This window comes from Mirounga leonina, unplaced genomic scaffold (genome assembly GCF_011800145.1).
Source record: "Mirounga leonina isolate KUSES-001 unplaced genomic scaffold, KU_Mleo_1.0 Mir_125, whole genome shotgun sequence".
NCBI classification, from domain to species: domain Eukaryota; kingdom Metazoa; phylum Chordata; class Mammalia; order Carnivora; family Phocidae; genus Mirounga; species Mirounga leonina.
In genome coordinates this window covers 43,527,317-43,540,716 of record NW_023270305.1, presented here as the reverse complement: position 1 = coordinate 43,540,716, position 13,400 = coordinate 43,527,317, and the positions used below count along the sequence as shown (strand labels likewise).

The 13,400-nt window shown below is 50.4% G+C and overlaps 1 protein-coding gene across 14 annotated transcripts in view; it reads left to right on the top strand.

Moving 5' to 3' along the window:
* The window catches only part of DYSF (dysferlin), a 205,145-nt gene that overhangs the window by 25,762 nt on the left and 165,983 nt on the right, over window positions 1-13,400 (top strand). For all 14 annotated transcript variants that reach the window (XM_035001323.1, XM_035001319.1, XM_035001321.1 and 11 more), the window contains exon 4: window positions 11,891-11,996. In XM_035001323.1, coding sequence (XP_034857214.1) covers window positions 11,891-11,996 — 106 coding nt within the window. The remainder of the gene's footprint in view (window positions 1-11,890; window positions 11,997-13,400) is intronic.

The following is a 13,400-nucleotide window of genomic DNA, read 5'->3' as shown; positions in this document are numbered from 1 at the left end:
GGTGTCCTCTAGCTCCTGGGGGGAAGCCATCTCCCTGAACACAAGTTCACTGCAGGGTCAGTGCTGGAAATCAGTTCCCCAAACTTCAATTTCCAGAGTTGCTAATTCTCAAAACTTCCCAATTTACTAGAAACTTCTTTCTTATAACTACTTGCATGTAGGTTTTGAGTTTTCCAAACATTTCTTAATTTTGCAGTTCTAGTGGGGTGCCTGGGTGGCTCAGTCAGTTAAGCGTCTGCCTTCCACTCAGGTCATGATCCCGGGGTCCTGGGATCGAGCCCCGCATCAGACTCCCTGCTTGGCAGGAAGCCTGCTTCTCCCTCTCCCACTCCCCCTGTTTGTGTTCCCTCTCTTGCTGTGTCTCTCTCTGTCTGTCAAATAAATTAAAAACAACAACAACAAAAAAGACTCTCTCCCTCTCCCTCTGTCCCTCCCCCCCCAAATAAATAAATAAATCTTAAAAAAAAAGAATGGGAAGAACACCTACTTTCTGCCTTCACATTGTCACTGTCCGGTCAGGAAGCCAGGAAGGAAATGACAGGCGTGACAGTGGCTGTTGTCATCTGACCTCAGGATTTCAGTGAGGACCTCCGTCATTTCTGGGCCTCCTGGGCCTGTGTGCTGTGAGCTCACAAAGCGTCCTCCTTGGGCTTCTCCCAACTGAGGTGGACCAGAGCCTCCACTGCTGTTAATTCTTGGTCCCCCTCTGTCTTGCCTCCTCTCCCTCCACCTAACCTCCTCGCTCTACCTCCATCTGTTTCTAGAGGTCCCCCAGAGCTCCCTCATTCCTCACAGCCCCTCCCTCAGCACCTCTGTCTCATAAGTCTCGCCACTTCGCTTCTCCTCCCTCCTCTCTCCCTTTGTCCCCTCCAGCTCTTCTCCACCCCCACTCTCCTCTCTGTCCCCAAGGCCTCTGTGGCATTTGACGCTGCTCTGTTTCCCCTGATGACCATTGGCAATTTGGAGTGGCCTCAGTATACCAGACTGGTCTGCTGGCCCAGAAAGCGAGCTTGGGGAGCCCTCTATGCTGGAGGAGGGGAGCAGGGGCTGGGCACTGCCTCCTGGCTGCTTAGCACCCACCCACCCTGAGCCCCAGGGACCCCAGAGCCAACTGCAGAGCTGGGCCAACTTTGTGTGGATAAAACCAGGTCTGAAATGCACAGAAAAGGAAACTCCACTCCTGTGGGTAGGAGACACTGTGGAAAGCCCAGCGGGAGGTCCTGACGCCTGTCTCAGGCCGCACAGAACAGCTCCCTGTTTACTCTGGGCTGCTCAGAGTCAATTTAAATTTAAATAGCTAACATGCCTAGTGGCTCCTCTGTTGGAAAGCATAGCTCTAGATTTTTACAAGAGTGTTCCAACCCTGGCTGCATATTAGAATGACGTGGGAGCTGTTTTCTCTCTCTTTTTTAAAGATTTTATTTATTTATTTGAGAGAGAGGGAGAGAGCATGAGTGGGGTGTAGGGGCAGAGGGAGAGAAAGAAGCAGACTCTCCACTGAGCAGGAAGCCCAACACAGGGCTCAATCCCAGGACCCTGAGATCATGACCTGAGCTGAAGTCAGATGCTTAACTGACTGAGCCACCCAGGCGCCCCCCACTTTTATTTAAAGATTTATTTATTTATTTTAGAGACAGAGAGAGAGAGAAAGAGTGTGAGCAGGGAGGGCCAGGGGGGGCCAGAGGGAAAGGGAGAGAATCCTCAAGCGGACTCTTTGATGAGCAGGGAGCCCGATGAAGGGCTCCCTCCCAGGACCCTGAGATCATGACCTGAACTGAAACCAAGAGCCTGAACCACCCAGGCGCCCCCTGATGTGGGAGCTTTAAAAGAGATCAGTGTCTGGGCTGCACAGCAAATTGATTAAACAAGACACTCTGGAGTGGGGTGCGGACATCACTGGGGGAGGCCAGTGTGCATCCAAGGTCGAACACACCCACTGCAAGGAAGTGCTCTCAGTTTTTTTCATGGATTAGCTAGGAAATAAATATAAACTGTCACTCTTGTAATAGTGCACATGTGTGATTCCTCATGGACATGACCACCATGAAATAATCATGGCTAAAACCGCACATGGTAGAATCGTGCAGGAAATGAAAAAGGGAATGAGGAATCTTGTTGGTATTTGTAAACACTGACCTAGGGAAAATTGGACTTAATAGAAATAATTCCATAAGAGAAAACTCAAAATCGAAAGGAGCTATATTTGTTAGTGCTGATAGGAACCAAAAACAGGGAGAAAAAAAAATCTTTGAGGCAAATCTGTGTTGGGAAATTTAAACAGAAAATAGTTGTTACCAATGACAGTAATTTCAGTCAAATACAAATGAGGAAAAAAGAAATAGTTAATTGCACTGTATAGAAAATATGTCAACAAATCAAATGTGGTTAATTTAATTTAATTTAATTTTCCGGAGAATGCCTTTTCCATGGAAATTAATTAATGTAGGTGTATTTTTTATTTAAATATTTGGTAAACATACACATGGAAGCAAAAGTCTCCATCGGGTCAAAAAATCTACCTGTCCAAAAAACACCAGGGTCAAAATGTTCCTCCCTTGCTCCAGGCCAGGCCTGGGGTAGGGTGGCCAGATTCAACAAAGAAACATTCGGGACACCCAGTTAAGTTTGTCCCAAATATTGCATGGGACATGCTTATAATAAAAAATTATTCATTGTTTATCTGAAATATAAACCTAATAGGGGATTCTGTATTTGATCTCTCTAAGAGTGACCATGCACCCCATCTCCCTTTAATTAATTAATTAATTAATTAATTATTTTATTTATTTGTCAGAGACAGAGAGAGAGAGAGCACAAGCAGGGGGAGCGGCAGACAGAGGGAGAAGCAGGCTCCCTGCTGAGAAAGGAGCTCGATTTGGGACTTGATCCCAGGACCCTGGGATCATGACCCGAGCTGAAGGCAGATGCTTAACCGACTGAGACACCCAGGCGTCCCCCCATCTCTCTTTAAACAAGCAGTATAGAAGGACCCCGAACTTTACACCAGGAATTGGTCAGGAGGCATGTTGCTTTAAAAAAGCCTGTTCACAGTAGTTCATGTTTGTAGTAGTGATTTCTTTGGAATACTCGGAACCTCTTAGTGACCTGGTGACTCTATAAGGTGCAACATTAAGGAGTCCCTCACCCCCACCCAGCGCCTTGCCTGCCCTTGCTTTCCTGTGATATGGGTCATCCGTCATGGTCCCTACAACTAGCTGGGGGCCCAGGAGGGAGTTTGGGAAGCTCTCTGAATGCCTGCTCCTTCTTCTTCCTGTTTTTTTTTTTTTTAAGTTTTATTTACTTATTTATTTTATTTTATTTTACTTATTTTATTTTTTTAAAGATTTTATTTATTTATTTGAGAGAGAGAATGAGAGAGAGAGAGCATGAGAGGGGGGAGGGTCAGAGGGAGAAGCAGACTCCCCGCTGAGCAGGGAGCCCGATGCGAGACTTGATCCCGGGACTCCAGGATCATGACCTGAGCCGAAGGCAGTCGCTTAACCAACCGGCCACCCAGGTGCCCCAATTTACTTATTTATTTTAAAGAGAGAGAGCCCATGCTAGTGGGGGAAGGGGTTGAGGGAGAGAATCTCAAGCAGATGGATGGGGGGGTCGATCCCACAACCCGGAGATCATGACCGGAGATCACGACCCGAGCCGAACGCTCATCCCACTGAGCCACCCACGTGTCTCATCCTCCTCCCTCTTGCAGCTGGCGCACAGGGCTTGACAACTTGGCCCTGTGGAATGAGTGTGGACTTCGGGGGGCACTGGGGCCTAGTCTCAGCGGGGCTCCCTGAGCCTCTGTTTCTTTCTCCTCGGGGGGGCGTTGCATCAGTTGCACAAGTGCATCTCAGGGAACTGCCATGGAGAGGCCGCTCCGTGAATGGCCGTTCCTTTTGGCACATCCTCTTTCCAGATCTCTCCTGGGCTGCTCTCCTGCGGCGCCACTTGCTTCATTTCCCACTGACTCAGCCTTTCCCAGCACAGCCCGCTCTCAGCCAGCGATGGTTTGAAAAGGGACTAATTCATACTGAAGTGTTGATGGCAGCCTATGGCTTAATGTTTTGCCCTTCTAGGAGCCTGGGGGACCATGCTGTCGATGCCGGACTCTATTTAGACCACCAAGGGAATGTGAATGGTGAGCGGCAGACACCATGATAGGCTTTGAGGAGATATTTTGGGGATGGTGGTCTTCTTGACTTCGGTGACGATCGCTTGTAGGGCTGCCTCTGAGCTGGGAGTAGGCCTCGGTGCCCTCAGGGTGGGGGTGGGGGTATCCTGGTGCCTCCTGGGACAACAGGCTTAATGTATTGGGGAATGTGGGGTTTTCTCGGAAGGAGATGAGCCAGAGTCTTCGTCCTGAACAAGGGGAGCCCTGCGCAGGAATGCACAGGCCCTGGCAGAGGTGCCTAGGGGAGGGGCCTGGCCGGATGGTGTCCGTGGGCCGCACAGGGGGCGTGTTGGTGTGGTCCAGGGGTTCCATCCCAGCGGGAGCGGGTGGCCTCAGTTCTCCAGCTGTCTACAGAGCCAGTAGGGCAGGGGTGGTGGCACGGAAATGAGGGTCAAAGGCTGCTTTCAGGGATCCCCCTCTCAGAAGTGAGCCTCATCCTGATGCTGCGACCTGGATTTCTCTGAACCCGTTGCCCCATCTGGATAATGGCCATAACAGGACCTACGTTGCATGGTTGTCATGAAGCTTGTGTGAGATAATGTGTGGGTGTCAGACGCCTACTTGGTGCTTGGCACATTGAAGGTGTTTAGTACGTAGGGCCTGGTGGATCCATGGAGACTCACATACACAAACCACACCAACTGTGAGCATAGCACCACACGCCCCATGTGGGCACATGACCATACCGGAGTCTATGCGCACACACATTCTTTTATTTAAAAAAACTAAAAAAAAACCCCATAGGAATATACAAATTGTGTTTTTTAACAAGCAAAAGTAACCTCCATTCTTAAAAAGTTATAACGGGGGAAGTGCAGGTTTTCCCACCCTTTCCCCATCTGCTGCTTCCTTTCCCTCCAGTGTGTCCATTGTTGACAATTTGGTGCATATCTTTCTCAACTTTTCCTCAGCCTGTGCCAGCATCTGCTTACTAAATGTGTGTGCGTGCATTTAAGCAAAACTGGAATCGCGCTGTACATAGTCTATACCATCATGGACCCTTTCCGAGGTTAGTGTGGATTGATCAGCTCCCCTAAATTAAGTAATTAATTAATGATTTAATTTTTTTATTTGAGAGGGAGTGCGAGAGAGTACGAGCAGGGAGGAGAGGGAGAAGCAGGCTCCCCGCTGAGCAGGGAGCCTGATGTGGGACTCGATCCCAGGACCCTGGGATCATGACCTGAGCCGAAGGCAGACGCTTAACCCACTGAGCCACCCAGGTGCCCCTTTAAGATTTTATTTTTAAGTAATCTCTACACCCAACGTGGGGCTCAAACTTACAACCCAGAGATCAAGAGTGCATGCTCTACTGACTGGGCCAGCCAGGCACCCCTAAACTGTGTTTTCTTGACTACTTGTGAAGTTGGGCATCTTTTCATGTGTTTTATTGCCCATTTGTATTTCTTCTTTTGTCAATTGCCTATTCTTATATTTTGAGTTGCTTGTTTTTTTTCTTACTAATTCATAGCAGTTTGTGTGTTTGGGATCCTATCAGGAATATGAACTCTCGGTCTGTTTTATGTGTGGAGGATATTTTCTCTCTGCTGACAAATGTTATTCCCACATAGGAATAGACACTCACCCAGCTGTGTGTGTGTGCACTTAGACATTTAAAAAGACAGAGTGGGAGTACCTGGGTGGCTCAGTTGGTTAAGCATCTGCCTTTGTCTCAGGTCATGATCCCAGGATCCTGGAATCGAGCCCCACATCGGGCTCCCTGCTCCTCGGGAAGCCTGCTTCTCCCTCTCCCACTTCCCTTGCTTGTGTTCCCTCTCTTGCTGTCTCTTTCTCTGTCAAAAAATAAATAAAATCTTTAAAAAGACAGAGTGATGGTTTGCTATTGCTAGAAGTTGGGGAAAGTAGGCCTAAGTTCAGCCTCTGGGTTCCAGTAGGCCGGTTTGCAGGCCCCCCCTTTCTGGAATATTTGGGAGGCAGGAATATTTACAGTTCACCATCTCATTGTTCTCAGCATGTGTGGAAGTGTTGACCGTACCCTGATTTTCCAAGGATTTTTATATTTTGTCCTGAATTCTCTCCAGGACACCCCTAGGTTTCAGAATAATTTTTCTTTTGTCTTTCTCTGGATTGAAGTGGAAAACTGTTTAGTTACCCTTGGGCAGCCCCTGGGGAATCAGATACTGGCGGGAAGGCTGCCAGAGGTCAGGCGGGCTCAGGGGGTGGGAATGTCCGGCTGTCCCTCATTTCCTGCCCCTCACTGCCAGGCACACATGGCTGAGGGCTTGGGGGGGAGCCGCAGCTCATGGCCGTCTCCTCCCAGGGATCTTAAATCTTCCCTGAGTGCACACAAGTCTGCGTGTGTGTGTGTGTGCATGTGTGTGTGTGTGTCCTGCCAGCCAGGGACTCGCTGACTTTCCCATCATGCCTGATTCATTGACTCTAGTGACGGGGAGGGACTGCTGAGTCAGTGATGAATGGGTTTGCGTTGTAATATACGTATTTTTAGTTGACATGTCCTTGTCTCAGTTTAGAAGGTAAAGAAGGAGAAACTGACACATGGAAATACTTCTGGAGCTTTTTAAAGAAATAATTTCGAACTTACAGAACAGTTACCAAAATAGAACAAAGAGCATTCCTTATACTCTTTACTCAGAATCACTGATTAACATTCTACCACATTTGCTTTATATTAGTCCCTCTCCTCTCCCTCCTTCCCCTTTTCTTCCTTCCTTCCCCCGTCTCTCCTATTTGAGGGTAAGTTATAGTTGTCATGGCCTTTTACCCCTAAATACTTATTTAGGAAAAATCCCTAAATATTTCCTAAGAATAGGGATAGTCTTTTACATAATCACAGTGTCATTATCAACTTCAGTAAACTTAACATGGCTGCCAGACTTCCACCTAATTCACCATTCGTATTCTGTCCTATCAGTTGACCAAATAGTATCTTTTTAAAAAAGATTTTATTTATTTATTTATTTAGAGAGCAAGCGAGCACTCTTTTTTTTTTTCTTAAGATTTTATTTATTTTTTTGAAAGAGAGAGAGAGAAAGAGGAAAGAGCACAAGCAGGGGGAGTGGCAGGCAGAGGGAGAGGGAGAAGCAGACTCCCCACTGAGGATGGAGCTGGACACGGGGCTTGATCCCAGAACCCTGGGATCATGACCTGAGCCGAAGGCAGACGCTAAACCGACTGAGCCACCCAGGTGCCCCTATACACACTCTTGTACTCTGTTTTATCATTTCACAGCGTATCTTGAAGATTTTCCATATATAAGTCTATGGTGTACTCCCCATTATTTGTATAGTTGTGCAGTATTCCATCATATGGCTGTACTGTACATTATTCACGCACCTTCTAGGATGGACATTTGGGTTGCCTCCTGTATTTTGTTCTTATAAACAATATTGTAAAAAAGGCCCAATGTTTTGAAATAAAATTGTTTAGATTTCTTTGGGCTTCATTAAAATAAACTTACTTGGCCACTTTAATTTATAGCTCCCACTTACGGCTCAGATTGGGAGGCTGCTACCCCAGAGCATTTCTCCCATCTCCGACAGGACAGTAGCCCTACTGGGTGATGAGTCCGGGGGCCAGATCTTTATCCATGGAGGAAAAATGTGTGCCTTGTCAATGTGTGAACTGGACCTCTCCTCCCTCCTCCACACCAATTCCTGAACTTCCTCTCAGTCTGTGGGATGGCAGCTGGGATTTCAGCCCTCACATTTCTCCTGCGCCCACGTTCCAGTGGTCCAGAACACAACGCTGCCGAGAGGGATGGCAGGTCTGGGAAGACTGGGGAAGCAGTGACATTTTCCTACTGTAGGTTGCAGGTGGTGGGGCCAAGGGGGTTTCCTTCCCACCTGCCCGGCTCTGCCCACACTCAAGAGCTGGCGCTGACGCGGCCTGTGCAGGACCCCCAGGCCCCTCCTTTGACCCTTACTGAATCCTGCCTGCCACAAGTGGCCACTGGTTGGTGCCACCCACTGCCACTGAGCGTGGGGCATTGCTGGCTCGTGTAGGCCCCTGGGCCCTAGGGTCTGTGCCTTCGTCTTGATCTTTGGATGCGGTGGGTCTCCCTGAACGTCTGGGCCCTCCTCCGCCGAGGCTGCCGGAATAAAGCCACCTCTCCTCCATCCACCGTGCAGGAATGAATGAAGAGTGGCCATGGGGTTTCCTGTGATCAAGCCTCAGGCCCATCCCACCTCCCCAGGGAGCCCGGCCAACCCGGTCTGGCCTCCCAGAGCAATTCTGTGGGCCCACTCTGGGGCTGCCTGCTCCTTAGGCTTGGGGACAGCCAGCCTGCTGTGCGGCCTCCAGGCTCTCTTCCCAGGGGCGTGGGGGCTTGTGACGGCCACCCAGCTCCTCCAAAGGACTGGTCCCAAGGCCTGTGGCAGGGGTGGGAGGTGGGGGCATCTCAAGGTCCGGCAAGACGTTGAGGGAGGAAATAACAAGCGCTCCCTCCCGGCCCAGGTCTCCCAGCCTCCGGAGGTGCCTGGGCTGACAGGGGTGGGGCCGGCCTTCCCGCTGCATTTCCTCCCATTGTTCCCGCCCCACTTCCGGGAATTCTCCGGGGGCGCGGGGCCGGCGGGCCCGGGGCCAGAAGGGGAGGCCGCAGAGGGCAGGTCGGCTCTGGCCGCCGCGGCCCCGGCTCCGGAGCTGGGGCGCCGGCCGCATGACTGCACCGCGGGACCTGCCCCCCTCGCCGCTCCCACTGCCCGTTCTGCCTCCCGCCTCCCCAGGGGATCCCTCGGGGAATCGGAGGACCCGAGTTCGAGGGCAGGCTCGGTCATCCGCCTGCTGGAGCCAGTCCCCCTGCTCTGCCGCCCCACTTTCCCCGTGAAGGACGGGGGGCTCTGGTTGCCCATGTCGCCCGGATTCACGGGTCTTTTACGCCGACGGTCTTGTCATTTTGACGATGCCTGGGTCCTGACGTAAGCCCAGCTCACTAACACGAGTTCGCTCCTCGGCGAGTCACAGGTAGAGACGAGCCCAGCTGGAGCTGTTGCTCAAAGGAAGCTTTCTTTGCCGCAAGTACGATCGCGGGGAATAGCTTCCGAAGCCGTGACTCCCCTAGCAAGGGGTGAATGGGTTGCTTTTCTTGACAATATTTAGGTAGGGGAGGCTTGTCATCTGTGTGGAGACGGGCACGAGGCGGGTCGTGCGCCTTAGGGAGACACGCCTATCCTAACATTGTATGTTATGTAAATGAGGCTTGTGCTCCAGCTTGGGCGGGGATTTACTATTAGCCTGAGGTAGAGGTAACTGTCCCTCACTCCATGGGTCCCTCCGTGGTCTGTCTGCGCAGGTGTCAATGGGGAGTGAAGCCCGAACTGGTCTGGATGGTCTGGGGCCGGAGCTCTTCACCAGGGCAGTCATTAGGGTTTGAGGGGCAGTTGCGGTTTCGGCTCGAGATGCTATGCTAGTGGGTTCTTTCTCCTGAGTGAAGAGATGAGCCGGATAGAAGCGCTAATGGGAAAACGTGGAACAAAGGGCGGTGGGTACAAGCAGCTGAGCGGTAAAGGTCAGGTCTTGGGAGCTAGCTGGTGACACTGAGGACACTTCAGTCAACACCCTGGTGGCAGGTGCCTTCCCCACGCTGGCCCTGGGGCGGACACCCTCCGGGAGCCCCTGCTTAGTAAGCTGTGCTACGAGCCTGCTCCGTGCCGCAAAGGAATATAGCAGACACCAGTCCAAATTCTAGAAGATGTGGAATTTTCTAGCATCACGAGGAATGAATGTGAGGGAACGTCTCTCGCTTTAGCCCTTTCTTTAAAGAAATGTTAGAAGAATGTTACAAAATTCAGCACACACCATGCTCCTGCCTTGCTAGCAAGGGAACCTGTAAGGTGACCAAGAGTCCACTGTTTCCAAGAAGAATGGAGCTCAAGCGATTTTATTGAGCGGCCATTAATAGTTAATAAGCAGCTATTAATTAATTGTTTTTATCGTGGTAAAATATATGTAACAAAACTTGCCATTTCAACTATTCTAAATGCACAGCTCAGTGGCATTAAGCACATTCACACTGTTGTGCAACCTTCACCACCCCACGACTTTTTCATCTTCCCAAACTGAAACTCTGTACCTACTAAATAATAACTCCCCATTTCCCCTACCCCCAGCCCCTGGTAACCTCTGTTTTACTTTCTTCATGAACTTGCTTATTTTAGGAACCTCATATACATGGAATCATACAGTATTCGTCCTTTTGTGTCTGTCTTACTTCACTCAGCATCATGTCTCCAAGGTTCATCCATGTTGTAGCATGTGTCAGAATTTCGTTCTTTTTTAAGGCTAAGTAATATTTCATCGTATGCATGTTTTTATTTAATTTATTTTAATTAATTAATTTTATTTTAATTTTTGTTGCATTTTATTTATTTTATTTATCCATTCATCTGTTGATAGACACTTGTGTTGCTTTTATTTTTTGGTGATTGTGAATAATGCTGTTATGAATGGGGGTGTACAAATATCTCTTCAAGTCCCTGGTTTCAAGATTCTTTTTTTTTTTTTTTAAGGTTTTATTTATTTATTTGACAGAGAGAGACACAGTGAGAGAGGGAACACAAGCAGGGAGAGTGGGAGAAGGAGAAGCAGGCTTCCTGCCGAGCAGGAAGCCCGATGTGGGGCTCGATCCCAGGACCCCGGGACCATGACCTGAGCTGAAGGCAGATGCTTAACGACTGAGCCACCCAGGCACCCCAGTTCTTTTGAGTATATACCCAGAAGTAGAATTGCTAGATTATATGGTTTGATCCATTTTTGCATTCCCTTTTTTCCATGCCTGTCAGCAGAGCACAAGGGTTCCAATTTCTCCACATCCTTACCAACTTTTGTTGTTTTCTGTTTTTTGGATAGTAGCCATCCTAATGAATGTGAGGTGATCTCTCACTGTGAGCAGCCAGTGTTAAAATCAGCTATTTAGGGGCATCTGGGTGGCTTAGTCGGTTAAACGTTCGACTCTTGGTTTCGGCTCAGGTAGTGATCAAGAGCTCATGCTCCACATCGGATGCAGTTTGCCCATTTCTTAGCAGGGAACACAAATTTTTTCCTTGGCACTCTTTGGAAGGGTCCCTTAACTGGTCATCACTCGGTGACCTACTCTATCCTAAGAGCCCGTTCGTTTATGGGGCCCCCACCCCTCACTCGGAGATTCTGCCTTATGTATATGTGGTGTGATAGTCCCTGGCCTCTCTTGGGAGTGGGGTATGTCTGCCCTTCCCCAATTTGCTTTTCTCCCTGTCCCTGAAGACAAGAAAGACTGTTTTTCATTTATGACCATTGCTGGCCGAGCCCTGGGAACCCGGGATAGACGGCCTGTGTCAATGTGGCTGCGGAGCAAGCAGATGTGGTGGTGGGGTCCCCCTGCAGGGGTCCCCTGCTTTCAGGAGACCGGTGGATTGCTGAGGTCTGATGGGCAAGGCAGCCCTTCTATGGGAGTATCCAGGCGGACAGGGATGGTGGGTCTGGCCCTCTGGGGAAAGGCAGAAATCTGACCTTGGGAGAAGGGAAGGTGTCTCTCATCCTTGTGCAGGGAAGGGGGAGCCTGACCCTCCAGGGATGATGCATGGGGTGACTGGGGGCAGGGGGCTAGGGAGCCTTGAGGGGTTCTAAGGGACTGTGGTGTTCGAGGCAGATCAGCTTTGTCTGCAGAGTGTTTGTGTGGTAAGATGCTGGCGGGGGGTGGTATGTTGGAAGAAGAGCCAGGCACATTAAGCTAGTTCTCTACATTCTACTTTTCTCTCCACTTAGGTTCTTGGGGGAAGCCCAAGTCCCACTCCGGGAGGTTCTCGCCACCCCCAGTCTGTCTGCCAGCTTCAACGCCCCCCTGCTGGACACCAAGAAGCAGCCCACAGGGGTAAGTGCCCACTGGGCCTTTGCATCAGGCTAGTGTCTGGTCTGAGGCCTTGCCTTTCTGATACCAGTGGCGTGTCATGGCCCATCTACCAGCAACCAGCCCTGGTCCCCCCGAGCTCTGGCCAGGGAGAGGAATTGGCATGGAAGGGACAGGAAGGGGACAGGAGGGAGCCCTGGCCCTTCCTGTGGGGCTCAAGTCAGCCTTGCCTCACACCAGCTTGGCCTGCCCCTCGGTCCCCTCCTGCCCTGGAGGGAGGCATGGTCACCTCCAGGGATTGGTTCCTTCTTTTTTTTTTTTTTTAAAGATTTTATTTATTTATTTGACAGAGAGAGAGACAGCGAGAGATGGAACACAAGCAGGGGCAGTGGGAGAGGGAGAAGCAGGCTTCCCGCAGAGCAGGGAGCCCGATGTGGGGCTCGATCCCAGGATCCTGGGATCATGACCTGAGCTGAAGGCAGACACTTAACAACTGAGCCACCCAGGCACCCCCAGGGATTGGTTCTTTACTAGAAACCTGATGACTCCCCAAGCTTCCTGGGCAGCTTTGGTGATGGCTCCCCCAATCTCCTCGGTAGCCCTCCCTCACTTCCCCACCCCATCTCCAGATCTGGAATATCTGAGTCATCTGGGTGGCAGATCACAAGGGAAGGGAGACAGACATCCCCCTCCCCTGCCCACCGGAACATGTTAGACCCTCTTCCTTTGCTCCATTGTCCTTCCTGCCCCTCCCCCAGCCTTTCCAGTGCTCTTCCAGTCCTTGCAGACAATTCCCAGCCCTCATCTCTGGCTTCCCGTTATTTTTAGGGAGCTAAATATACCCTGCAGGGTTCTTTCTTCCTGGTCAGTAGAACTCCTGACCTTCCCTCTGGGTCAGCGCCACCTACCAGGAGGCACTGGGGGACTATCCATTTGGAAATACTTCCTCCCAGTGGGGCCCTGGGGATTCTGGGCTGCATTCTCTTTGAGTGGGGCTACCTTGTGTCTGTGTGTGTGTGTGAGGGTGGGGAACCTTGGCTGGCTTAGTAAATCAGGAAGTGGCAAATCTGGCAGAACTCTGAAAGGAACCACTACTGGGTACTGAGAGCTAGAGAAAGAGAGTGACTGACTGAAGTCACACAGTGAATCCATGTCCAAATGGGGACAAGTCAGAGGGTGGCACATCTCCTAAACTCTCAGGGGTGGTAGCGACTTGGACTCCTGGCCCACTGCCTTTCTGATGCTGGAATTTCCTCCGGAGGCATCTTAGGCTAGTGGTGGCTGGATGCTTCCCTGATGGAGAGAGGTTACTTCCCAGGAGAATCCATCCCTTTCTCAGACGGTGCTCACTGGCAGGACATTCTGGTTTAGTGCAGTGATCACTTGTAGGTTTGTAAGCTCTTCAGGGGCTTCCCAAGTGAAATCTGG